The sequence below is a fragment of the Chaetodon auriga genome, chromosome 10 (genome assembly GCF_051107435.1).
Source record: "Chaetodon auriga isolate fChaAug3 chromosome 10, fChaAug3.hap1, whole genome shotgun sequence".
Classification (NCBI taxonomy): Eukaryota; Metazoa; Chordata; class Actinopteri; order Chaetodontiformes; family Chaetodontidae; genus Chaetodon; species Chaetodon auriga.
In genome coordinates, this window is record NC_135083.1 from 9,467,661 (window position 1) to 9,494,262 (window position 26,602).

Here is a 26,602-nt window from a genome sequence, read left to right on the forward strand (position 1 = left end):
GTTTTTGAAAATGTGCCAAGACTCTTTATCTATATATATGGAGGAAAGGGGAATTTAGGACACTGCAGAAATACTGCTCTTTAATTTGGCAAAATACAGCTGTAGATCTAAGAAGAACGCTGCAAAAAAAATGTTTTTCTTCCTACACAACCTCAAATGAACCTTAAAGAGAAAGAATGCCATATGTTTTGAGTTGAAGCCTTTCACTGTGTAGTCAGTTCACAACAGTACTCTAAACATGACCATGGTGAATAAAGGGTAAAAATCCAGGATTTTTGTATGGACAGGGAGGGGCTGGACTTTCAACTATCAACTATCTGTAACTGCACCTATAATAAGCAGAGAGACAGTGTTATGTAATGAGAGGAGAGAGATATGCCTATTGTCTGCGTGCCTGGACAAAAATTACAGCAAGACGAGAGAGCAGAAACACAGCGAGAAACCAGCAGCCATCAGAATGTCAGTTGATCCAGACAAGGTACAGTGCTGTTTGCATTCTTTTCCAGATCCAGTAGCTTCACTGGATCTTTGAAGCTACAGTGTGCTTTATTTTGTATTGGGGTTCATTACTTGCAAAACATGCTTTACCGTCTGCAACTGAGAGTGGACTACATTGTTTGTATTCCTTTACGTACAATCACATTGCTGCAGTTTGATCACTCTCACAAAATGATCATGTGTTTTGTATATTTTGACTTTTCTTTTTGAAAAGACGGATATTCCCCCTCGACCAGAACTGTTTGATTTCCATGGAGTCTCAATGACCCACTATTTCACAGACAACTGGGAGAACGTTCAAAACTTTCAGGCCAGGCCAGATGACATACTTATCGCAACATTCCCCAAGGCTGGTCAGTCCACATAAACAGTCAGTGTAAATGCTGTATTGCTCATAATGTGTGCATAGAGGAGAGGGGCCGGGATCATTTTATTTTCCTCTCTCTCTCTTTTAGGAACCACATGGGTCTCCTACATCCTTGACCTGCTGCATTTTGGCCAGATATCCCCAGAGCGTCAGACATCCATCCCAATTAATGAAAGAGTGCCTTTCTTGGAGATGATGTTGCCATCTGTGTATATAGGTTCAACAGATGATCAAACATAAGATATTTCACAAACACTGTAAGAGTCAAAAAACTACTTAAGCACTTGACAGGATGTGATTACTCCATCTCTATCTCTTCATATAGGAGTTGACCTGGCAAACAACCTTGCCACTTCTCCACGACTCATTAAAACTCACCTTCCGGTCCAGCTTGTGCCAAAGTCCTTTTGGGAGCAAAACTGCAAGGTCAGTAGTTTGTGTGTTATTTGTATGAAATCAATGTATGGATCAGAAGCCGCAGAATTTGAGGTATTTCTACCTCCTGTTACAACATAAACAATAAGGTACATCATGTCTCATGTAATGTTATAATTTAAGTGTTTTCTTCCTCTGTAGGTAGTCTATGTGGCACGCAATGCCAAAGACAACGTGGTCTCTTATTTTCACTTTGAGCGCATGACCCAGGTTCAGCCAGAGCCTGGAGACTGGAGCAGCTACCTCCAAAGATTCATGAAGGGAAAGAGTATGAAATACATTAATAATATTGTTTTTATTGGAACAGAATTGCACAGATTTCTACTGAACACTACTGATGTTTTCATGCATTGTTCTGTTCCTTTAGTGGCGTTTGGATCCTGGTATGACCATGTGAACGGCTGGTGGAAGAAGAAACAGACTTACTCAAAAATCCATTACATGTTCTTTGAAGACATGGTTGAGGTACGTCAGAAGTTTTTGTTCTTTCGATGACTTTGCTAAAGGTCTCCTCCAGCTGTAATAATAGAATGACGATATATGACCACTGCTCTTCCAGGATACTGGACGGGAAATAGACAAACTCTGCTCCTTTCTTGGTTTGTCTCCTTCAGTGGAGGAGAAGAAACAAATTACAGGTGGAGTGCAGTTTGATAATATGAAAAAGAACGACATGACCAACTATTCTACTATCCCACTTATGGATTTCAAAATTTCTCCTTTCATGAGAAAAGGTAATGTGATTGATTCATAACTAAATGTGTGTGACAAGAAAAATATCAGATCTCCACCTTTAGCTGAAATGCCTGACTGATTGTCTGTGGTTCTGCAGGGAAGGTCGGTGACTGGAAGAACCATTTCACTGTGGCCCAGAATGAAGAGTTTGATGAAGACTACAAGAAGAAGATGAAGGATCATTCGCTTCAGTTTCGCACTGTAATCTGAACAGGACTGGACTGACTGTGTATATGTGGAGACTGGTCCATTATATTTACCTCTAATGTGACAGCAGAGGTGTGGAGTGTGTCTTCTTGTGATTTTTATCTGAATCGAGGCTGTGAACTACATATCATGAAGCACAATACAAATCAAATGACGAGTCATGTCTGAAGGTGAACACGTCTGTCATAACAAGAGAATGTATGTGAAAAAAAAAAAGTGAATATTTTTCAACATGTAGGCTTAGAGTATCAAGTCCACTGTATTACCCATATATTTGTTTGATAATGTGTAATGAAAGAGCAGCTGTACACCATTTCTACTGATACTGATTGTGAGCAATAAAATTAATCCAAAGGTTTCCATTTTATATTTACAATAAAACAGAAAGCACTCATTTTCTTTGTATTCTTGTTTTCCGTTTTTTGAGACATGATATCAACCATTATGTTTGTGGTGCGTTCAGGGACCACTTGGAAGAATGTTTTAGTCTACAATTTTATGTAACTTTCTATGTGGAAGAAAAGCTTGCTTTTCTGCATTTATGAATTGCCTTGCAGAGCAGATCAAACGGTCTTGTGGGCCATCTGTGGCCACTTACATGGACTTTATATTACTGTGAAAATGCTCTCCATGATTTCAGTCTTCACCTATGTATTTAGTCTGTACGGTGTCACGTGTGAGCAGCAGCCTGGACCCAGATGCAGAGTCGTAACAAAAAGAGTTTATTGTAGAACTCAGAATCACCTTTACAGGGAAAAGGACCGACAAGGAAAAAGAAAACTCAAAAACACCACTGCGGGAAAAGTAGCAACTCAGGAAAAAACAGAAAAACACCACAAGGGCGAAAAACTCACTCAGGAGGTAGAATTATTAAGGGTGTCTAGGAGCAAACTCACTAGAGAAGCTGTACAGCAAAACCACAATCACTGGAGGCACGAGAGAGAGAGAGAGACAAGAGATAGCAACAGGCGCAGAACTCGTATGGCAAGAGCATAGAGAATAATCTGGCACAGGAGTCAAACTGGAGCTGGCTTAAGAAGCCGGTTGATTAGCCGATGAGGCGCAGGTGTGTCTAATGAACTCGCACCTGGGGAGATCAGACCCGTCTCTCTCTCTCGAGCTCCGCCTGCTGACAGAGAGGGAGGAAAGAAAAACACTGTTAGCCCTGGGAGAACAGAGACACCGGAGCCGAATCATGACATGCGGTGTCCTATCTCAGTGGCAGTTTGTCTTTCTACCCTTTGCCAATTATTCCAGCCTTTTTCCTAATGTCTAGTTTTCCAGGTGCATTTGATCTGTGCTTAGTTTTCATGGACTTTTGTCTTCTTTGTCAGCCTGATCTGCTGACTGACTCCCTGTGTACCAAACTTTTGCAAGTCATGAAGGTTTTTTGATCAACAATTCATCTGAGTTGTGCAACTGAGTCCTGTTAGTTATTTCTCCAGTTGTTACAAGGAGACGAGAAAATTACAGCAGCACGCTGTTAGGCTTAGCCTTCAAGGTATTTTCTTTAGGGCTCAAAGATGCAGACCAGAGACGAGACTCAAATTCAAGCGATTTATTTTCACAAGAAATGAGAAACAAAAAGCGCACTCAAAAGGAGTGGAGAAAAAATTAAACATATCTCACCCAAACAGAGTGGAAATGAAATAAACTAAGGGAGCTCTGAAGCATGGGTTGAGGCAACGCACAAACGCAGACGAGGCAGGAAGGCACTGAAACAAAACGCACACGTTCAGTGGCAGTCCAAGCAAAAGAAGTCCAACATTAACAAACAAAAGCACTAGAGGAGGAATGACGGAGGAACGCTCTACTCACACTGGAAATGATCTCGGAAGCACAAAGAAACAACAGGTGTCACAGAGAGCCTTCCTTTTATACTCTGCTCTAATCAGGCTGATGCGTGCCAGGTGTCCTGCTGAATAGGTGGAGTCAGCTGAGTGCAGGGACACTCACAGCTAAGACAGACGATGGAACAGACAGACGGCCAGATAACACGAGGGAAAAGGGAAAGGGAAAACACCAGGACAAGACAGGTAACAGGATCATAACACAAGCAGAATGTCTGTTGATCCGGACAAGGTATGTCTCTAAATTTATCTCCATTTAAACCTGCAGTGTGCTTTACTTTCATATGGGTTTCATTACTTAATAAATATGACATTTTAGTTAATCAGAATGGACAGAGGTATTTTACAAAGCAAGTAAAGGATCTGAATTTGTTGTTGCTTTTCCCTCCTTTAAGATGACTTGAAACTTTTTGAAACAATCTGACAATCTGCCAGACAATATCTGTGCTTTAAAATGTGTAATGCAGCACAATAAATCTTTCTTAAAATAATGTGCAGGTGTCACTCCAAGGTTGTGACGTATCCACAGCTCCACAATGCCCTTAGGTCAGTGCCCAGTGGGGGTTTTTGAAAGTGGGCCAAGACTCTTGCTTTACACATATCCTTCTGAGACCCAGCCTATTCATTTGTGTCATGTGTAGTGGACATTTGGTTTTGGTCTATATCTTTTGACTCATTTGAGCTACCCTACTAAGTCCTGGTGTGCTCAGTAGAGGACATCCTGGCCTTTCCAATGATATCTCATGTGTTTGGGTGGGATGAGGGGAACTTTGTTTTCATGCTGAGAAAAAATGCAGACTGCAGCAAAATGCAAATGCCAGGAAAACAGAAAAGATAAGCCAAATATTGTTAAGATATTGTTTTTTTAAACTATGGTAATCATGTATTGTCTTGTTTATGAACATTTCAGGCATCCTAAATTGGAGAACATTTTGTTAGGAAAAATAATAGCAATGTTATGAATGTTTAATAATGTCAATTTTGTTTAGCAGTTCAACAAAAGATGTTCAGTTTCATTTGAAAAATGGATTGACATTTTTGTTTTCTTGTCAGCCTATTATGAGTTTGTTGTGTTATGGTAAAATCGTTCTGTTAGTCCATTACAATGGACAAAATTCTAAATCGTGAGTTGTTGTTTTAGCTCCAAACAGGCAGGAAATCACAAAATAAATAAATAAATTGAAAGATACTTTTTTCCCCCTTGGTTCTCAGGAGGATATGGAGGGAAAGTGGAATTCAGGACACTACAGGAGTACTGCTCTTTAAGTTGGCTGAACACAGCTGTAGATCTAAGAAGAATGCTGCAACAAACAAGCTTGATGTTCTTCCTGTTGTTACGGCTGCCACCGTTCTTGGTGTGTGTTTGTATGTGTGCTTGTGTGTTGTATGTGTGTGACTGGTTGCAGGTAAAGGGGTGTGGGAACTGGACTCCTCCTCCTCACCAACCGCTGCCCAATCGCCTGCAAGCTGCCATTACCTGCCGGCTACAAGAGTCATCCCAGCCTGGCAGTCTGTGGCTGGAATCTTTTGAGACCAGTCCTCGGCACAGGAGAGACCCCTCATTTGTTGTGACAGAGTTGTCAGAGTTGATTTTTGGTATTGTTTGGCTGCCAGACTCGAACTGAGCTAGGGTTAGACGGGGACTGATTCACACTTTCACATAGGCATATCTTTGTTAGTTACACCAGGATTAGGGGTGCTATTTCATTTTGTATTTTGGTTCTTGTTCTTTTTCTTCAGAAACTGTAGGCCTCATTTAGGAGGGTTTTATTTCCATTTTGTTTTGAGTGTGGTTTAGGCAAGCTCTTCCTTTTGAAGAGTTCTCTTTTGGTTAAGCATTAATTAAGCTCTTCCTTTTGAAGAGTTCGCCTTTAGTTAGCTTTACTCAAGCTCTCAGTTTTGGAGACTTCTCTTTTGGTTTTGATTATTTCGTTAATTTGAAAAGCACCCAAACTGCTCTTTTCGTTGTCTTGGCCTTTTTGTATTAAAACAGTTTGGAGCACTTTGATTTAAATAAATAATTACTTTTCAACCCCTTCCATCGGTTGATTCTTTTTGTTACTTCCCTACCCCCTAGTGAGCTGGGTTGTAACACTGTGTAGTATATCCTCAAGAGCACTGTAAAGGGGAACCAGTGACACATGTTTCAACTTGAACCCGTTCACTGTGTAGACAATTCCAGAGTGGCCGACTCAGTGAAATGTTCAAGTCCAAATCATCTGAAATCACTTAAAGACTGTTTTCATTTTTAAAAGTTAAATATAATAAGTCAAAGGCTGGAACTAGTAAAACCCACTTTCAGGGATTATATTGGAATGTTCATGCTCAGTTAATTTCTTGAAATACACACCAGCATGTCTCTCTAAACATTACCATAGTAAATGAAGGGCAAAAGCTCACAAAATCTGAAAGGACAGGGAGGAGTTGGACTTTAATATCTGATCTGGGCCTGAGCCGAAAATAACAAGAGAGATGGTGTTATGCAAGAAGAGGCGAGGGGCAGGAAAGAAGTCTGCATGTTTGGGAAAAATTCCAGCAGGAGAAGAGAAGTATCAAATATACAGAGAGAAACGAGCAGCAATCAGAATGTCTGTTGATCTGGACAAGATATGTCTCTAAATTTATCTCCATTTAAACCTGCAGTGTGCTTTACTTTCAAATGGGTTTCATTACTTAATAAACATGTCATGTTTAGCTCATGAGAATGGACAGAGGTGTTTTACAAAGCAAGTAAAGGATATGAATATGTCAGTGCCCGGTGAGGGTTTTTGAAAATGTGCCAAGACTCTTTATCTATATATATGGGGGAAAGGGGAATTTAGGACACTGCAGAAATACTGCTCTTTAATTTGGCAGAACACAGCTGTAGATCTAAGAAGAACGCTGCAAAAAAAATGTTTTTCTTCCCACACAACCTCAAATGAACCTTAAAGAGAAAGAATGCCATATGTTTTGAGTTGAAGCCTTTCACTGTGTAGTCAGTTCACAAGTGGCTGACACTGTTTGAATGTGCTTCCAGTATGTCCAAGTCCAAAGCTTTTTACACTGTTTAAAGACTATTTTCACTTTTCATTGGTTTAAAATTAAATAAAATCTTTTTAAGGATTGTATGAGATTGTGTATCGTGAGTCTTGTCTAGATATCTTTCTGTTGAAATTCTTGAAAAACATTTTACTCTAAACATGACCATGGTGAATAAAGGGTAAAAATCCAGGATTTTTGTATGGACAGGGAGGGGCTGGACTTTCAACTATCACATCTGTAACTGTGCCTATAATAAGCAGAGAGACAGTGTTATGTAATGAGAGGAGAGAGATATTACTATTGTCTGCGTGCCTGGACAAACATTACAGTAGGACGAGAGAGCAGAAACACAGCGAGAAACCAGCAGCCATCAGAATGTCAGTTGATCCAGACAAGGTACAGTGCTGTTTGCATTCCCACACAATCACATTGCTGCAGTTTGATCACTCTCACAAAATGATCACGTTTTGTATATTTTGACTTTGTTTTTGAAAAGACGGATATTCCCCCTCGACAAGAACTGTTTGATTTCCATGGAGTCTCAATGACCCACTTTTTCACAGACAACTGGGAGAACGTTCAAAACTTTCAGGCCAGGCCAGATGACATACTTATTGCAACATACCCCAAAGCTGGTCAGTCCACATAAACATTCAGTGTAAATGCTGTATCGCTCATAATGTGTGCATAGAGGAGAGGGGCTGGGATCATTTTATTTTCCTCTCTCTTTTAGGAACCACATGGGTCTCCTACATCCTTGACCTGCTGCATTTTGGCCAGATATCCCCAGAGCGTCAGACATCCATCTCAATATATGACAGAGTGCCTATGTTGGAGATGATGTTGCCGTCTGTGTCAATAGGTTCAACAGATGATCAAACATAAGATATTTCACAAACACTGTAAGAGTCAAAAAACTCCTTAAGCACTTGACAGGATGTGATTACTCCATCTCTATCTCTTCATATAGGAGTTGACCTGGCAAACAACCTTGCTACTTCTCCACGACTCATTAAAACTCACCTTCCGGTCCAGCTTGTGCCAAAGTCCTTTTGGGAGCAAAACTGCAGGGTCAGTAGTTTGTGTGTTATTTGTATGAAATCAATGTATGATCACAAGAAGGCTGAATCAGAATTTGAGGTATTTCTACCTCCTGTAACAACATAAACAATAAGGTACATCATGTCTCATGTAATGTTATAATTTAAGTGTTTTCTTCCTCTGTAGGTAGTCTATGTGGCCCGCAATGCCAAAGACAACGTGGTCTCTTTTTTTCACTTTGATCGCATGACCCTGGTTCAGCCAGAGCCTGGAGACTGGAGCAGCTACCTCCAAAGATTCATGAAGGGAAAGAGTATGAAATGCATTAATAATATTGTTTTTATTGGAACAGACATGCACAGATGTCTACTGAACACTACTGATATGGTTTCATGTATTGTTCTGTTCCTTTAGTGTTGTTTGGATCCTGGTATGACCATGTGAACGGCTGGTGGAAGAAGAAACAGGCTTATTCTAACCTCCATTACATGTTCTATGAAGACATGGTTGAGGTACGTCAGAAGTTTTTGTTCTTTCGATGACTTTGCTAAAGGTCTCCTCCAGCTGTAATAAAACAATGACGATATATGACCACTGTGCTTCCAGGATATTGGACGGGAAATAGACAAACTCTGCTCCTTTGTCAGTTTGTCTCCTTCAGTGGAGGAGAAGAAACAAATTACAGATGGAGTGCAGTTTGATAATATGAAAAAGAACGACATGGTCAACCATTCTACTATCCCAGTTATGGATTTCAAAATATCTCCTTTCATGAGAAAAGGTAATGTGATTGATTCATAACTAAATGTGTGTGACAAGAAAAATATCAGATCTCCACCTTTGGCTGAAATACCTGACTGATTGTCTGTGGTTCTGCAGGGAAGGTCGGTGACTGGAAGAACCATTTCACTGTGGCCCAGAATGAAGAGTTTGATGAAGACTACAAGAAGAAGATGAAGGATCCTTCACTTCAGTTTCGCACTGTAATCTGAACAGGACTGGACTGACTGTGTATATGTGGAGACTGGTCCATTATATTTACCTCTAATGTGACAGCAGAGGTGTGGAGTGTGTCTTCTTGTGGTTTTTATCTGAATCAAGGCTGTGAACTACATATCATGAAGCACAATACAAATCAAATGACGAGTCATGTCTGAAAGTGAACATGTCTGCCACAACAAGAGAATGTATGTGAAGAAAATATTTGACAAGGAGCATTTCATTAACCTAAAATCCTTCATTACATGTTGGTTTAGAGTATTATGTCCACTCTATTACTCAAATATTTGTTCGTTAATGTGTAATGAAAGAGCAGCTGTACACCATTTATACTGATACTATTAAATGAGACCAAGAGATCGATGTGATCAACAAAATGAATCCAAAGGTTTTCCAAAAGCTATCCATAATTATATTTACAATAAAACAAAAATCACTCATATTCTTTGTATTCCTATCTTGTTTGAGACATTTAAAAACAAATTGATCAGAAAATAGGTAAAAAGTATGTATGGTACATAATGGTATTTTTATACCCGATGTGACCCCTCTCTCCACCACCGAGTGGAGGCTGATCATGGATATATGGGGGGCCTTTGGTCGGAAATGCATGTTATGATGCACAGTCCCAAGTTGGTGTGCTCAGTTTTCTATTTCATGATCTTTAGTTAAATTTGCTGTCAACAAATCCCATGAAAAGTCCAAAACCAGGAATTACATGATACTACTGCAGTTGCAGTTGTATGTATCTGCATGTGTGTGTGTATGTTGGTGATTTCCTGCAGGTGCACCAGAGTCAGGGCAGAGCCATCAGCTGCATCTCATCACTATAATCAAGCCTATTCAAGTATTTCAACAAAGAAAGAATTGTTTGTCCATTTCTCTTGGAAAATGAGACACATTCACATGTGCTTTTGTCTTGTTGACAGGCAGCATGATGTGATATCAACCGCTATGTCTGTGGTGCATTCAGGGACCACTTGGAGGAATGTTTAGTCTATAATTTTATGTAACCTTCTATATGAAAAAAGCTTGCTGTTTTGTATTTATCAATTGCCTTGCAGAACAAGCTTTTTTCATATAGAAAGTAACATTTTGAATTGCTTTGCAGAGCAGATCAAATCGTCTTGTGGGCCGCCTGTGGCCACTTTCGTGGACTTAATATTACTTTGAAAATTAAATACCCCTTACCACCCACTATCATTTCAGCTTCTGTAGCCCTCCATGGTTCCACGGTCTTCATCAATGTAGACCTCTGGTATGCCGGCCATCTCGTCCGCATCAGAGATGTCAGAGATGCCAATTTCTACCAGCGTTTCATCTACAAATACATTTGACTGGCATCACCTCTCACCTCTCGCCTCCACCTCAACTCCATTGCACTGGATCCCTGAGGCAAAATAAGCATTCCTGGAATTCCAGAGTCGCTTCCCCTCTTCCCAGGCCTCTCCCTCTGTTAGGCTGTGGATGGGATTCGGCTGGGATTCAAAGCAATTCAAAGCAATTCAAAGCAATTCAAAGCTAGGAAACCACGAGGGAATCAGGACAATCTGGCAACAGGTAGAGCCGAGAGTTTTCTTTAAATACTCGGCCATAATCAGGCTGATGCACACCGGGTGTGCTGTGGTCAGAGACAATGTCAGAAGGGATGCCATGGAGCCTAATGACATGTTGGGTTGGTGGTTCAGAGGTTTCAAGAGCAGACGGAAGTTTAAGCAAGGGAATGAAAGTTGCTTCCTCCAAAAAAATAAACAAAAAAAAACGGTCTACTATGACAAGTATGACAGTTTTACCTCTGGAGGGTGGTAAGCCAGCAACGAAATCCACTGCTATATGGGACCATGGTTTCTGGCATTCAGGTTGACTTTCCCTGCTTCAGACTCAGGAGTCTGCTGGAGGCATTACCGGAGTGACTGGGATGATTGAACACCAGTTTGAGCCTCTTCTTGAATTCCAAAAATGTTAGTGTGCTTAAGTTAAGGTTGGAAATCAGTGCCTCAGCCCACGTCAACGGCTTGCTTCGTAGTAAGCCTAGAGCAAAATGCACCTCAGCTTGGTCCAACAAATAAGAGCAGGGTCTCTGTTTTAAAGATGATACTGTACTGCAAAAGGAACCCCCTACATTTGTCGTGAGTTCCGTTGAACGGTTCAGAATCGCTTATGTGAGCCTCTTTTACAAACTGAGAATTGATGGACGCGGCCTGAGGCTGGAGGTGGTGATGAAGCGTTCCAGTCAGGTGTGACATGTAACGTGTGAGCACGGACACTTTGGACGCCATGTGCTGGCTGGAATCACATAGCACCCGAAGTAATTGTTTGTGCTGCTGAGAAGAACGCCCTGACTAGCTATCGCTTTCTACAAAGGGGCACCGTAGAACGAGTGTGTAAACATTCTGTCATAATCAGACTAATGCGTGCCATGTGCACGGCTGACTAGGCGGAGCTGGCTGAGTGCAGGGACACACCCAGTTTAGACAGACAGGGGAACAGGCAGGCAGCCAAATAACATGAGGAAAAAGGGAAAAGAACAACAAGACAGGTTAATGAATCCTAACACATTCAACCTGACTGTGAGGTCCAGTTCATTTTAGAAGTGGATACTGAAGTATGTGATTTACTATGTCAACATTCCCCCTGACCGCTGACTGTGCTGGTAAGCAGATCAAATTGGTCAGTGAAACTTCCTGTTGCTGTTAGAATATGAAGTGTGTAGTACATGCATATTGTGTTTGTCAGTAGGATGCAGAAGGCGGTTCCGAACACAGCTATTGTGTATTCCGCCCAATTAGTTTCACCTGTGTCACACTGGCCTTCCCTCCCCACTGCATTTAGTGTGTGCGGTGCCCTATCTCAGTGCCAGTTTGCCTTTCTACCCTGTGCCAATTGTTCCAGCCTTTTTCCTAGTGTATTTGATCTGTTCTTAGTTTTCCTGGACCTCAGCCTTTGTCTTCTCTTTCTTGGATCCTGTTAGTTATTTCTCCAGTTGTTACGAGGAGACGAGAGAAGTACAGTGAAGAAACCAGCAGCACTCAGAATGTCTGTTGATCCGGACAAGGTATGTCTCTAAATTTATCTCCATTTAAACCTGCAGTGTGCTTTACTTTCAAATGGGTTTCATTACTCAATCAATATGTCATGTTTAGCTAATCAGAATGGACAGAGGTGTTTTACAAAGCAAGTAAAGGATCTGAATTTGTTGTTGCTTTTCCCTCCTTTAAGATGACTTGAAACTTTTTGAAACAATCTGACAATCTGCCAGACATTATCTGTGCTTTAAAATGTGTCATGCAACATGATAAATCTTTCTCAAAATAATGTGAAGGTATCACTCAAAGGTTATAACGTATCCACTCCAAGCTCCAGCTCCAAAATGCCCTTGGGTCAGTGCCCAGTGAGGGTTTTTGAAAATGGGCCAAGACTTTTTATCTACACATACGGAGGGAAAGAGGAATTCAGGACACTACAAGAGTACTGCTCTTTAAGTTGGCTGAACACAGCTGTAGATCTAAGAAGAATGCTGCAACAAACAAGCTTGATGTTCTTCCTGTGTAGTATATCCTCAAGAGCACTGTAAAGGGGAACCAGTGACACATGTTTCAACTTGAACCCGTTCACTGTGTAGACAATTCCAGAGTGGCCGACTCAGTGTCAGCGTACACGTGAAATGTTCAAGTCCAAATCATCTGAAATCATTCAAAGACTGTTTTCATTCTTAAAAGTTAAATATAACAAATCAAAGGTTGGAACTAGTAAAACCCACTTTCAGGGATTATATTGGAATGTTCATGCTCAGTTAATTTCTTGAAACACACACCAGCATGTCTCTTTAAACATTACCATAGTAAATGAAGGGCAAAAGCTCACAAAATCTGAAAGGACAGGGAGGAGTTGGACTTTGATATCTGATCTGGGACTGAGTCTAAAATAACAAGAGAGATGGTGTTATGCAAGAAGAGGCGAGGGGCAGGAAAGAAGTCTGCATGTTTGGGAAAAATTCCAGCAGGAGAAGAGAAGTATCAAATATACAGAGAGAAACGAGCAGCAATCACAATGTCTGTTGATCAGGACAAGATATGCGTCTAAAGTAATCCCTCATTAAACATGCAGTGTGTAGCATTTAGGGTGATCGACTGGCAGAAATGGAATATTTCTACGTACAATCAAATTGCTGCTGTTTGATTATTCTCACATGATGAACATGGGTTCTGTATGTTTCAATTCTTTTGTTTTTTTAGAAGCCGGAATTACGCCGAGCAGAACTGTTTGACTTCCATGGAGTCTCAATGACCAACTTTTTCACAGACAACTGGGAGAACGTTCAGAACTTTCAGGCCAGGCCAGATGACATACTTATTGCAACGTACCCCAAAGCTGGTCAGTCCACATAAACAGTCAGTGTAAATGTATTATCGCACATAAAAGATGTGTGCGTGTGTGTGCACGGAGGTGAGGGGTTGCAATCCTTTTACTTTCCTTCTTCTGTGTTTTTCTTTTAGGAACCACATGGATCTCCTACATCCTTGACTTGCTGTACTTTGGTCAAACATCCTCAGAGCGTCAGACATCTACCCCAATATATGACAGAGTGCCTTTCTTGGAGTTGATATTCCCGTCTGTTGGATCAGGTTGAACAGACAATGAAACATACTCATCATATTTCACAAACATTTCGTCTTTATTCTTTATTCACATCCCTGTTAGCTTCCGCAAAGTTGTTGCTAGTCTACCTGGGGTCCACACAAAACAAAAAAACAATTAAAAAAAAAACAGTTAAAGCTGCAGTAGGTAAGATGGAGAAGAGAGCAGACTTAGCCTGAACCAACACAAGTTCCACGTCAGTCCCCCTCCCTCTCTGCTGCACTCATGCCCTGCTTCCAAGCCCCTCCTCCCTGCGGCATCTGCGCCGCTGCTGTGACAACCAGTAACGTTAGCCTTAGCATCAGAAACAAGCTAACTCTGCCCAGCCGCTACATCACAGTTGCTAACATACTGTACGCACTGCAGAGTGTGACTGTACCAATCACCATATTAGCTTTATGGTTATTTGTTGTCTTAGCCGTATATGCTGTTGTTAGCAGCGGCTTTCTGGGCAGTTTCTCCTTCGCGGGTAGCTGTTGCTCCATAGCTTTCACTAGCCTCCTGACGCTGCTCACAGAGCAGCATGAGCGGAGGGAGGGGGCGGTTCGCAGCGTGTGTGAGCAGTGATTGACAGATGTCAGACACTCCCTCAGATGCTCCTCTGGCTCTGATTTGTTGTTTTGTATCGGGCACGGTTGATTCTTGCAAATCACCGTGGGAGCAGTAGGTGGGACCAATGGAGCCATTTTTTTTTTTTTCACAGATTACGTGTTTCATGTACTGTTGTCTGAGCATAGGGACAGTTTTAGCAAATATGACAAAACATTATTTTTATACAAGTTACCTACTGCAGCTTTAAAATCAACAAAAAGCCAAATACGAAGATGAAGCACTTGACAGGATGTGATTACTACATCTCTCTCTCTTCATATAGGAGTTGACCAGGCAAACAACCTTACTACTTCTCCACGGCTCATTAAAACTCATCTTCCTATCCAGTTTGTGCCAAAGTCCTTTTGGGAGCAAAACTGCAGGGTCAGTAGTTTGTGTGTTATTTGTATGAAATCAATGTATGGTCACGAGATGCTGAAATAGAGGACAAGTCACAAGTAACTTCAGCAGCATTAAAGGCTCATGTTTCATTTAAATGCTGAATGATGACAAAGAGAAGCAGTAGAATTTGAGGTATTTCTAACTCCAGTTGCAACATAAACACTCAGATGTGTGGAAGAATATCATGTCTCCTGTGATGTGATTCTCAGGTAATTTAAGTACTTTCTTCCTCTGTAGATGGTCTACGTGGCCCGCAATGCCAAAGACAACATGGTCTCTTTTTTTCACTTTGATCGCATGACCCTGACCCAGCCAGAGCCTGGAGACTGGAGCAGCTACCTCCAAAGATTCATGAAGGGAAAGAGTACGAAATGCATTAATAATATTGCTTTTATTGGAACAGAATTGCACAGATTTCTACTGAACACTACTGATGTTTTCATGTGTTGTTCTGTTCCTTTAGTGCTGTTTGGATCCTGGTATGACCATGTGAACGGCTGGTGGAAGAAGAAACAGACTTATTCTAACCTCCATTACATGTTCTTTGAAGACATGGTTGAGGTACGTCAGAAGTTTTTGTGAGTTCTTTTGACGACTTTGCTAAAGGTCTCCTCCAGCTGTAATAAAACAATGACGATATATGACCATTGCTCTTCCAGGATACTGGACGGGAAATCGACAAACTCTGCTCCTTTCTCGGTTTGTCTCCTTCAGTGGAGGAGAAGAAACAAATTACAGGTGGAGTGCAGTTTGATAATATGAAAAAGAACGACATGGCCAACTATTCAACGTTTCCAGTTATGGATTTCAAAATATCTCCTTTCATGAGAAAAGGTAATGTGATTGATTCATAACTAAATGTGTGTGACAAGAAAAATATCAGATCTCCACCTTTAACTAAAATGCCTGACTGATTGTCTGTGGTTCTGCAGGGAAGGTCGGTGACTGGAAGAACCATTTCACTGTGGCCCAGAATGAAGAGTTTGATGAAGACTACAAGAAGAAGATGAAGGATCCTTCACTTCAGTTTCGCACTGAAATCTGAACAGGACTGGACAGGTTGTGTGTATGTGGAGACTGGTCCATGACTGACTGGAAGTGCGTCTTGTGATTTTTATCCAAATCAAAGCTGTGAACTACATATGACAGTGACAATTGAAAAATTTACCAATGATTTCATTCACCAAAAATCATTAAATAAAGAAATAAATGTTGGTTTTGAGTATCATGTCTTACTTTTAGAATTACACAAATATCTGTCTGATGTCTTTCAAATGAGACCAAGAAATTAGAGTGATCAGTCAGATTAATCCATATGTTTTCATTCCTATTTTATATTTACAATAATAACAAAACGATCAGAAAATAGGTAAAAAGTATGATGGGTATGTAATGTCACTTTTGGACTTGATATGACCCCTCTCACCACCACTGAGTGGAGGCTGATCATGTATATATGGGGGGCTTCAGTCAGAAATGCAGGATACAATGCACAGTTCCAATTTGGTGAGCTCAGTTTTGTGTTCTGCAATTAAATTTATTGTTAGTTTATTATGCTTTAACTGCTCCTCTTTGCCTGTTTCTGTTAGTTAAATCATCTATATTTTCCTTATTGGCAGCAAATCCCATGAAAAGACCCAAACCAGCAATGCATTGATCCTTCTAACAAGCATTGTCTGTGTAGCACAAGAGGGGAGAGTGGGAAGTGGGTGGACTTTCATAACCTGGGGCTGTGCCAAAGCAGTTAGGGTTACGCAACAAGAAGGCAGTGGCAGGAAAGCAGTTTGCTTGCTCAGGAAAATTTACGACAGAGGACAAAAGAAGTATTGCGGAAGAAATCAGTGGCAATCAGAATGTCTTTTGATCCAGACAAGGTATGTCTCTGAATCAATTCATCTCTTGTTGAAGCCACAGTGTGCTTTACTTTGAAGTTTGCTTCACTCGTAATGCTGAGCTAGTGAGAATGGATGAAAAGCAAATGACAACGGAAGTACTTTCAAATACATACAAAAGCTGTGAATTTGTTGTTTCTGTACTTTTAAGACAACCTGCAGAAATTACTTCTTAAAACAGTCTGACTTTGCATTCAGCATTCTTTTCCGCACAAACTGCTGCAGTTCGATTGCTCTCACACAATGATCATGTGTTTTGTATGTCTCGATTGGTGTCTCTTTGTTTAAAGATGAATTCGTCTCGACCAGAACTGTTTGACTTCCATGGAGTCTCAATGACCCACTATTTCACAGACAACTGGGAGAACGTTCAAAACTTTCAGGCCAGGCCAGATGACATACTTATTGCAACATACCCCAAAGCTGGTCAGTCCACATAAGAAGTCAGTGTAAATGCTTTATTGCTCATAAAAGGTGCGCGTACAGAGGTGAAGGGTTTCGGGTCATTTTATTTTCCTCTCTCTCTTTTAGGAACCACATGGGTCTCCTACATCCTTGACCTCCTGCATTTCGGTCAAACATCCCCGGAGCGCCAGACATCCATCCCAATCTATGACAGAGTGCCTTTCTTGGAGATTGTCATCCCGTCTGTGCATTCAGGTTGAACAGATGAGCAAACATACTCACTATATTTCACAAACAGGCTAACTATAAGCAATTGAAATTTAAAAAAAACATTTTATAGGTACCACACGAATTTGTGTGCAGTATTTGCAGTATTTGCACATCAAAACCCACAATGGAGACTGAGAGTATTGTCAGTGTATTACCCAGCTTGCAAAATTTGATTCCTAAAGAAGTCTGGGAACATTATTTTTGGTTGTGGGAATGTTTTCTCAAGTGTCCTACTGTAACGGAGGTACCAGGATCCAAATGCAGCGCTGACTGAATGGAGAAGCATGTGAGTCTCACAGATACTATGGTCTAGCAGGAGCAAGGCGATAATCGTTGTCAGGGTCACAGAACAGAGGTCTTTACCGGGGTGTAGGAGAGCAGACGAGTTCAAAGGCAGGCTGGATCGAAAACTGGGAATCTGTCCAAAAGTGATTGCTGGAGAGTCTTGCGTAAGGGCTAGGAACAATCTGGCCAGGTATGGTAGTGGAAGAGGGATTTAAGTATTGCACTGAACAGGTGATGAATTCCAGGTGTGCGTTCAATGATTGAACAAGTAGGCGTGGAAGGCTGGTGAAGGTTGCAGGCTGAGCAGGTGAGCAGATGAAACAGAGTGGCAGCAGAAAAAGAATTGACTGACACCTACACAACATTCTCTGGATGTTAAAATGTTTTTTGTGACATAGATATAACATTATTGTTATGTTTCCAGAATGTTCTGGGAAGGTTAGTTTAATGTTCCAAGAAGGTTACTTGAACGTTTCCACTTAAAATTCTCTAGATGTTGAAAGGAGAGTTTTTTTCAACATAGAATTTACATGAGGCTACATTCTCAGAAAACTCTGGGAAGGTTAACTGAATGTTCAGGAAAGTTTTGTATGCCTCAATCAGACTCCACGATTTTTTTGCTTTTAACAATGTTCACCATGTCAGATTTAATGATCACAGTGACATGAACTCTTGTTGTGTTGGTCGGATGACTGGCAAAACTGCACGTATGACCCTGACTAATCCCTGCAGGTCTTATTTCATGATCATGCACGAGTTCAGATGTCATTGGTGAAGCGATTTAAGCAACTGTCAATCAAACTGACATAAGTACTGAGAGGACTGATTGGATAATTGAGAACGGGTGATGATAAAACTGGTGGGAAACTGCACAATGACAGAAAGTAAAACATATGGAAATGCAAAAGGAAAGTTACTACAAAATAAAACAGGAGATGCAGTTAACTAGAACCCATGCATGTCATCACACGGCCAGGCTAGCATTTCCCCCTCTTTCTGGTATTCATGTTATACTGAACTAACTGACTGCTGACTGTAGCTTCTTATTTACTCTACAGACATGAGAGTGGCATTGACTGTCTAATCTAAGTCTTGGTGAGAAAGCATATTCGTATATTTTCTAAATTGTTCAACTTTTTCTTTTAGACAGTGTGATATATCATAAAAATCAGTGAAGGTATCTGTTGATTGAAGTCTGTCTAAAATTACTTGCTGTGCATCAAAAATAAAATAAAAAATATTGGTAATCCCATTTGACTTAAAGAAAAATTGTGTACAGCCCTAATTTTTCAAGTCTATCTGCTCATTTATACTTTCAGACAGAAACTCTACCCAACCCTAAAAATATTCCACATTTTTTGGACATTATGGGATTGACTCAACTTTTCAGTCCCATTCATGCTAATTAGACCCTTTCCCAAATTTCCAGCTACGTCTGCTACGTCTTCATGCAACATTAAGGCAGCTGTGCAGTTTAGCTCCCATCTCCAAGCTTACACTGTTTCTTCATCCATCACTAATCATACTCTTTTCAACTCTCATCTGCTCACTTATACCTTAAGCCAGAAATTCAGATATCCCATGTCTTTCATACATCAGCAGTGCAGTTTGGTGTGTGTGTGTGTGTGTGTGTGTGTGTGTGTGTGTGTGTGTGTGTGTGTTGGGAGATGCGGGTCTACCCTGCAGTATACAGTGTGGTGATTTTTCACCTTTTGCTTTAATTTCAATAAACTTTTCTTTCATCCAGTCCTATCTGAAAGGTTCATATGCTTTTTATTAGTATCCCGTTTCTAAGAAGGCACTGTAGTTACCACACTGTAACAACCAAAAATATCTACTAACTTGACAGGATGTGTTTATTGGTCAGCTTCTGGCCAGTCCTCTGTTCTACTATTGCTTGATCGGCTGCCTTTGACACGGTATACCACCAAATCCTCCTCCCCACACTCGCTGAGCTTGGCTTCTCAGGATCTGCTCTCCGCTGGTTTGAGTCCTACCTCTCAGGGAGATCCTCTGCAGTATCTTGGAGGGGAGAAGTGTCTAAATCCCACTGCTTGTCCACGGTTGTACATCAAGATTCAGTGCTTGGACCTCTTCTCTTTTCAATGTACACCACCGCTCTTGGTGCAGTTATCTGCTCGCATGGCTTCTCATACCATTCATATGCTGACGATACCAAGCTCCTCCTTTCGTTCCCGCCAGACGACCCCATGGTCCCAGCACGGATATCGGCATGCCTCACCGATATCTCGCCATGGTTGAAGGAGCACCACCTTTAGCTTAACCTGTCAAAGACTGAGCTCCTTGTCATCCTGGCCAGTTCCTCTATACAACAACAGATCAGAATCCAGCTTGACTCAGCTCTGCTCACTCCCGCAAAATCTGCGAGTAACTTGGATGTCATGATTAATGACCAACTAACTTAAAGAGCATGTGGCCTCTGTTGCTCGGTCATGCCGATACCTTCTTTCTTGAAAAACAACAACAACAACAAAGAACTCTCTATTCACTCTATACACTCTATGCATTACTTCATAGCACTGCCTCGTAGTACCTATGTCCAATTGGGCCAGAAATTTGCATTAGGGCATTTACTCTTGTTGTTCTCTCCTGTCCAGAACCTTGCTTGTGGTGTATGAAAATCTCACATGTATGTTACTTTGGATAAAAGCATCTGCCAAATGACAAATTGTAATTGATTACTCCATCTCTATCTCTTCATATAGGAGTTGACCAGGTGAACAACCTTCCCACTTCTCCACGGCTCATTAAAACTCATTTTCCGGTCCAGTTTGTGCCAAAGTCCTTTTGGGAGCAAAACTGCAGGGTCAGTAGTTTGTGTGTTACATATAAGAAATCAATGTATGATCACAAGATGCTGAAATAGAGGATAAAATAACTTCAGCAGCATTAAAGACTTATGTTTCATTTAAATGCTGAATGATGACAACATAAACACTCAGATGTGTGGAAGAATATCATGTCTCCTGTGATGTGATTCTCAGGTAATTTAAGTGTTTTCTTCTTCTGTAGGTAGTCTACGTGGCCCGCAATGCCAAAGACAACGCAGTCTCTTATTTTCACTTTGATTGCATGAACATGGTGGAGCCAGACCCTGGAGACTGGAGCAGCTACCTCCAAAGATTCATGAAGGGAAAGAGTACGAAATACATTAATAATATTGTTTTTATTGGAACAGAATTGCACAGATTTCTACTGAACACTACTGATGTTTTCATGTGTTGTTCTGTTGCTTCAGTGGTGTTTGGACCCTGGTATGACCATGTGAACGGCTGGTGGAAGAAGAAACAGACTTACTCAAAAATCCATTACATGTTCTTTGAAGACATGGTTGAGGTACGTCAGAAGTTTTTGTGAGTTCTTTTGACGACTTTGCTAAAGGTCTCCTCCAGCTGTAATAAGACAATGACGATATTTGACCATTGTGCTTCCAGGATACTGGACGGGAAATCGACAAACTCTGCTCCTTTCTTGGTTTGTCTCCTTCAGCGGAGGAGAAGAAACAAATTACAGGTGGAGTGCAGTTTGATAATATGAAAAAGAACGACATGACCAACTATTCCACAGCCCCAGTTATGGATTTCAAAATTTCTCCTTTCATGAGAAAAGGTAATGTGATTGTTTCATAACTAAATGTGTGTGACAAGAAAAATATCAGATCTCCACCTTTGGCTGAAATACCTGACTGATTGTCTGTGGTTCTGCAGGGAAGGTTGGTGACTGGAAGAACCATTTCACTGTGGCCCAGAGTGAAGAGTTTGATGAAGACTACAAGAAGAAGATGAAGGATCCTACACTGCAGTTTCGCACTGTTATCTGAACAGGATTGCCTTTAATGTGACAGCAGAGGTGCGACTCTTCTCAAGAATGAGATGTAATGTAAAATGAACGAGCAGCTGTATGACACCATTTATACTGATGAGATCAAGAGATTTATGTGACCAATCAAATTAATCCAATGGATTTCACTGATATTCATATACATATTTCATATTCAAGATTTGCAATAAAACAATGAGAACTCATTCATTATTGTATGTATTCTTGTCTTCTGTTCGTTTGCTTATTCCTGTCATTCCTCCATCCAACCCGTTCTTGGTCAGGACCCCTTGGCGTCACTTTTAAGTCACTGTGCATGCCTTTAGTATAATTTTTCAATGAGCAGAGTAGTCTGATAAACTTCTATAGGCAGCCCAACGAATCAAATCACAGAAAACACAGTGAGTGAGAAAATACTAACATGGAGGAGGTTGGGGCTGTTAGATGGATCAAGCACAGGACTTTCACCCAAGAGACCGGGATGTCTGTCCCATGTGAAACTAGAAGTGATAGATAATCTTTTTTGTGCTTAATGTATGGAACTAACACACTACTTTTAAGCCAAAACTTGGTCTTTTCCTGAACCTAACTGATTAGTTTTGTTGCCTAAACCTCTCCAAATAGTCTCGGTGTCTAAATCTAACCTAAATATGACCTTTACTCAACATTAGCGTGTGTTTATTGTATGCTTTATTTGAAAATCGAATCAGATGTCGCTAACTGAACATTACATATTAATCATTTCTAACTTGACCCTGCACTTTGACTTGTGATGCCCAGTGCCTTAAAAAGTGATTGCATGGGGTCATATGTGACGAGTCAGGAGTGAGAAAGTCATTTCCTTCATCTGAATCTAAAAATGTGCATCATGCCTCTGTGTTAAGACATTAATGAGTCATGAATCTGCAAAGAAGTATGAATTTTGACACAAATTGTGGTCATATGGCACTAATGGTCTCCATGAGTTCCGTGTCACAGCTTCCTTTGCTGTTGCTGACTGTGTTGGTAAACAGGCCAAATCAGTGGGTGAAACATCCTGTTGATGGTAGAACACTGTGTGCACCTGTCCCTTTCACCTCACCCAGTATCTTTGCCTCATGTCTCCCTCTCATTCTGAAAACCTCAGGGTGCCATTGACCTCCATTGTTGTCCAACTACCATTAAAACACAATCAATTAGGAATATTGTTGCACTGGGTCCCTGTTTCCTTCATAACAACGAACATGGGCGCTGCAGTTTAGTTGAATTATACAGTGGCCACTGAAAATTCTCAATTTTGATTGGCCAGAAGGTTCACTTTTTGTAACATATGATGCAGGTGGCTGTTTGCAATTCTAAATTAATGCACCAGTATTAAACTGTACACAATATTCAAGCCCAAAGCTTTTGAAAACATTGAAAGACTATTTTCATGATGCTGTGTTTAGATAGAACAAATAAAGCTATGGAAGTAGCAAAACCTGTTATAAGATTATTCAGGGACTGCTGATGCTGAGTCTTATCTAGACATGCTTACTGTTCACGTCCTTAAAGCACACACCTGTGTGTCACTGCAAACATGAGCACACTGAGTTGAACATAGGGGGAATAAAGGCTTTACGCCTATGAAAGCTGCAAGAAATGTGGAAGGATTGGGTGGCAGTGTTGGGTTGGGAACTTTCATATTGCCTCTGGCACTAAACTAATTGAGACAGTGTTACACGAAAAAAGATGAGGTGGGAAAGCAGTTTGCATGCCTCGGAGCAACCACAGCAGAAGATAAAAGAAATACCGTGGGGAAATGAGCAGCAATCAGATGGTCTGCTGATCCAGACAAAGGTATGTCTCTAATTTAATCTCTCTTCTAATCCACAAGTGGGGTTCACTTGTAATGCTGAGCCAATGAGAATGGACTGAAGTACTTTTAAATACATACAAAAGCTATGGATTTATTGTTTCTGTACTTTTAAGATGACCTATAGAAGTTACTTTTTAACAATCTCATTTCATTGTCTGTAACTGACAGTGAACAGTGTTTTTCACACATATTGCTGCACATTGATCACTCTCACACAAGGATCGTGCGTTTTGTATGTCTCGATTGGTTTCTCTTTTTTAAAGATGAATTCAACGTTTCGAGGAGAACTGTTTGATTTCCATGGAGTCTCAATGATCCACATTTTCACAGACAACTGGGAGAATGTTCAAAACTTTCAGGCCAGGCCAGATGACATACTTATTGCAACGTACCCCAAAGCTGGTCAGTCCACATAAACAGTCAGTGTAAATGCTCTATTGCTCATAAAAGATGCATGTATAGAGGTGAAGCGTTTGGATCCTTTCATTTTCCTCTCTCTGTGGTTTTCTTTTAGGAACCACATGGGTCTCCTACATTCTTGACCTCCTGCATTTCGGTCAACAATCTCCAGAGCGTCAGACATCCATCCCAATCTATGAAAGAGTGCCTTTCTTGGAGATGACCATTCCGTCTTTAAATTTAGGTTGAACAGATGATCAGACATACTTGAAATATTTCCTGAACATGTGTCACAAAAATACAGGTTATGATAATCCTTCTTGACTCCCCCCCAAAAAGGAGCAAGAATCGCAATTTTAATGATATAAGTATATAACATAGGAATAAGAGTACAGTTACTGTTACTTTTACTGTTTTTACTATTACTGGCAGAAGCAGTGCACATAGAGTACATACATACAGTGAGCTCTAATAACTATAATAACATGCATTGGTTACCATGAATTGGTGTGCAATATTTGCAAAGCATGTTCTTCAAAGGCCATGCAGGTCAAAAAACTACTTAAGTTACACTTGACAGGATGTGATTACTACATCTCTAGCTCTTCATTTAGGAGTTGACCAGGCAAACAACCTTCCCACTTCTCCACGACTCATTAAAACTCATCTTCCGGTCCAGTTTGTGCCAAAGTCCTTTTGGGAGCAAAACTGCAGGGTCAGTAGTTTATGTGTTATTTGCATGAAATCAATGTTTGATCACAAGATGCTGCAATAGAGGACAAGTCACAAGTAACTTCAGCAGCATTAAAGGCTCATGTTTCATTTAAAGGCTGAATGATGACAAAAAGAAGCAGTAAAATTTGAGGTATTTCTACCTCCAGTTGCAACATAAACACTAAGGCACATCACGCCTCATGTAATGTTATAATTTATGTGTTCTCTTCTTCTGTAGGTAGTCTACGTGGCCCGCAATGCCAAAGACAACGTGGTCTCTTATTTTCACTTTGATCACATGGCCCAGTTTCAGCCAGAGCCTGGAGACTGGAGCAGCTACCTCCAAAGATTCATGAAGGGAAAGAGTATGAAATGCATTAATAATAGAGTCGTTTTTATTGGAGAAGACAGATTTCTACTGAACACTACTGATGCTTTCATGTGTTGTTCTGTTGCTTTAGTGGTGTTTGGATCCTGGTATGACCATGTGAACGGCTGGTGGAAGAAGAAACAGGCTTATTCTAACCTCCATTACATGTTCTTTGAAGACATGGTTGAGGTACGTCAGAAGTTTTTGTTCTATCAACGACTTTGCTAAAGGTCTCCTCCAGCTGTAATAAAACAATGACAATATATGACCATTGTGCCTCCAGGATATTGGACGGGAAATCGACAAACTCTGCTCCTTTCTTGGTTTGTCTCCTTCAGTGGAGGAGAAGAAACAAATTACAGGTGGAGTGCAGTTTGATAGTATGAAAATGAACGACATGGTCAACCATTCTACAGCCACAGTTATGGATTTCAAAATCTCTCCTTTCATGAGAAAAGGTAACCTGACAACAAAAAAAATTTATAGTGTGTGACATGAAACAAAATCAGGTCTCCACCTTTAGCTGAAATACCTGACTGATTGTCTGTGGTTCTGCAGGGAAGGTCGGTGACTGGAAGAACCATTTCACTGTGGCCCAGAGTGAAGAGTTTGATGAAGACTACAAGAAGAAGATGAAGGATCCTTCACTTCAGTTCCACACTGAAATCTGAACATGACTGGACTGACTGTGTGTATGTGGAGACTGGTCCATGACTCACAGGACATGCGGCATTTGTGTGAAAAAAATCTGGTTATGACAGCGGAGAGGTGTGTGTATCATCTGTTCATTAAGTTATTTCATTCAATCCTGAAAAAAAGTCAGCATTCAATTTTGTTGATGTTTAAGCTTTAAATCAGGAAAATGACCGTATGTCTTCCTGTTTTTTGTCTTGAAATGGGTAATCGAATAAACAACAAAACAAAAAAGAAGTCTTATCATTGTTTTTCATTATTTAGTTTTGTACTGTTTCTCTGCAGTGCACATGCACAGTCTGATCCACAGTATGAAGCTCTGAAAACGAAGGGACCTTTTAAGGACATTGAAAAAAACGGTCAAAAACTTTCCTCACTGGTAATCACAAACAGTGCACCACCTATGTGAAACTTCAGTTAAAGCCTTGTTTGAATGTGATTTCTAATGCAGGGCGGAGTTTGTGCATTAATGTTCCAGGGATGCTCCAGCTGAAATAATTCCAATGCAGGCATTAGTTACAACTTCAGTCTTACACGTAGCCCTTAGTAGGTGTAAAGTCTTCTGTAAAATGACGGTTGGTGTGGAGCTTTGTCCTCAATGGTCGGAAAACTTGGAGGATGAGAAGGAATGAACTATATGGGCTTTTTTGTGTCAGCAAGGCTTTCTCTGTTGTATTACCCTATGTTGTATTTGATGTCAAGATGTCCCTGTTGTTAATTTGCCCTTGCTGTAGATTCAGGTTGTATAGTTATGAACTAATCATAATGCTTTGTTCAAGTTTACATAGCTTTTTTTACTGCCAACATATCAATAATCAAAAATGAGCTCAGTCCCTGGAGGAGATATCTGCCATACATTTTCCTGTTCTTCCCATCTAGAAAGTAGAGTGCCGATCCATTTCCCAGTCTCCCATCAGTCATCAGTCTCCCATTACTTTCCACTCATTCATGTGGCCCACTGACAGTGCAATGAGAAGTGCTGCCCTGGGAGCAGTTTCCTCTCTGTTTCACCTCATCTCAGAGGCATTTCTCTCGTGGTCCACCAAATGTGTGTTTTCCTCCTTTGCAGGACTGCATTGAAGCGCCAACGAATTCCTGATAAAAATTTAA

The 26,602-nt window shown here is 40.7% G+C and overlaps 5 protein-coding genes across 5 annotated transcripts; all 5 read left to right on the forward strand.

Moving 5' to 3' along the window:
- Positions 1 to 344: 344 nt before the first annotated feature.
- On the forward strand, positions 345 to 2,645 carry LOC143327271 (cytosolic sulfotransferase 3-like). Its single transcript, XM_076741534.1, has 8 exons — positions 345 to 478; positions 713 to 851; positions 954 to 1,082; positions 1,191 to 1,291; positions 1,442 to 1,568; positions 1,668 to 1,765; positions 1,860 to 2,034; positions 2,133 to 2,645. The coding sequence occupies exons 1-8, from the start codon at positions 458 to 460 to the stop codon at positions 2,243 to 2,245; spliced, it is 903 nt and encodes a 300-aa protein (XP_076597649.1). The 5' UTR covers positions 345 to 457; the 3' UTR covers positions 2,246 to 2,645.
- A 3,547-nt stretch (positions 2,646 to 6,192) lies between these two features.
- On the forward strand, positions 6,193 to 9,168 carry LOC143327270 (cytosolic sulfotransferase 3-like). Its single transcript, XM_076741533.1, has 8 exons — positions 6,193 to 7,512; positions 7,613 to 7,751; positions 7,850 to 7,978; positions 8,087 to 8,187; positions 8,344 to 8,470; positions 8,572 to 8,669; positions 8,764 to 8,938; positions 9,037 to 9,168. Exons 1-8 carry the CDS (start codon positions 7,492 to 7,494, stop codon positions 9,147 to 9,149), a joined length of 903 nt encoding a protein of 300 aa, XP_076597648.1. The 5' UTR covers positions 6,193 to 7,491; the 3' UTR covers positions 9,150 to 9,168.
- Positions 9,169 to 11,681: 2,513 nt separating this feature from the next.
- LOC143327272 (cytosolic sulfotransferase 1-like) lies at positions 11,682 to 15,928 on the forward strand. The gene is made up of 9 exons (XM_076741535.1): positions 11,682 to 11,809; positions 12,128 to 12,211; positions 13,392 to 13,530; positions 13,653 to 13,781; positions 14,669 to 14,769; positions 15,025 to 15,151; positions 15,251 to 15,348; positions 15,447 to 15,621; positions 15,720 to 15,928. Exons 2-9 carry the CDS (start codon positions 12,191 to 12,193, stop codon positions 15,830 to 15,832), a joined length of 903 nt encoding a protein of 300 aa, XP_076597650.1. The 5' UTR covers positions 11,682 to 11,809; positions 12,128 to 12,190; the 3' UTR covers positions 15,833 to 15,928.
- Positions 15,929 to 16,551: 623 nt separating this feature from the next.
- On the forward strand, positions 16,552 to 25,470 carry LOC143327274 (cytosolic sulfotransferase 3-like). The gene is made up of 8 exons (XM_076741538.1): positions 16,552 to 16,661; positions 23,580 to 23,718; positions 23,831 to 23,959; positions 24,330 to 24,430; positions 24,668 to 24,794; positions 24,891 to 24,988; positions 25,083 to 25,257; positions 25,358 to 25,470. The coding sequence occupies exons 1-8, from the start codon at positions 16,641 to 16,643 to the stop codon at positions 25,468 to 25,470; spliced, it is 903 nt and encodes a 300-aa protein (XP_076597653.1). The 5' UTR covers positions 16,552 to 16,640.
- On the forward strand, positions 16,569 to 21,686 carry LOC143327275 (cytosolic sulfotransferase 3-like). Its single transcript, XM_076741539.1, has 8 exons — positions 16,569 to 16,661; positions 16,970 to 17,105; positions 17,211 to 17,339; positions 20,366 to 20,466; positions 20,673 to 20,799; positions 20,899 to 20,996; positions 21,095 to 21,269; positions 21,368 to 21,686. The coding sequence occupies exons 1-8, from the start codon at positions 16,641 to 16,643 to the stop codon at positions 21,478 to 21,480; spliced, it is 900 nt and encodes a 299-aa protein (XP_076597654.1). The 5' UTR covers positions 16,569 to 16,640; the 3' UTR covers positions 21,481 to 21,686.
- Positions 25,471 to 26,602: the final 1,132 nt, after the last annotated feature.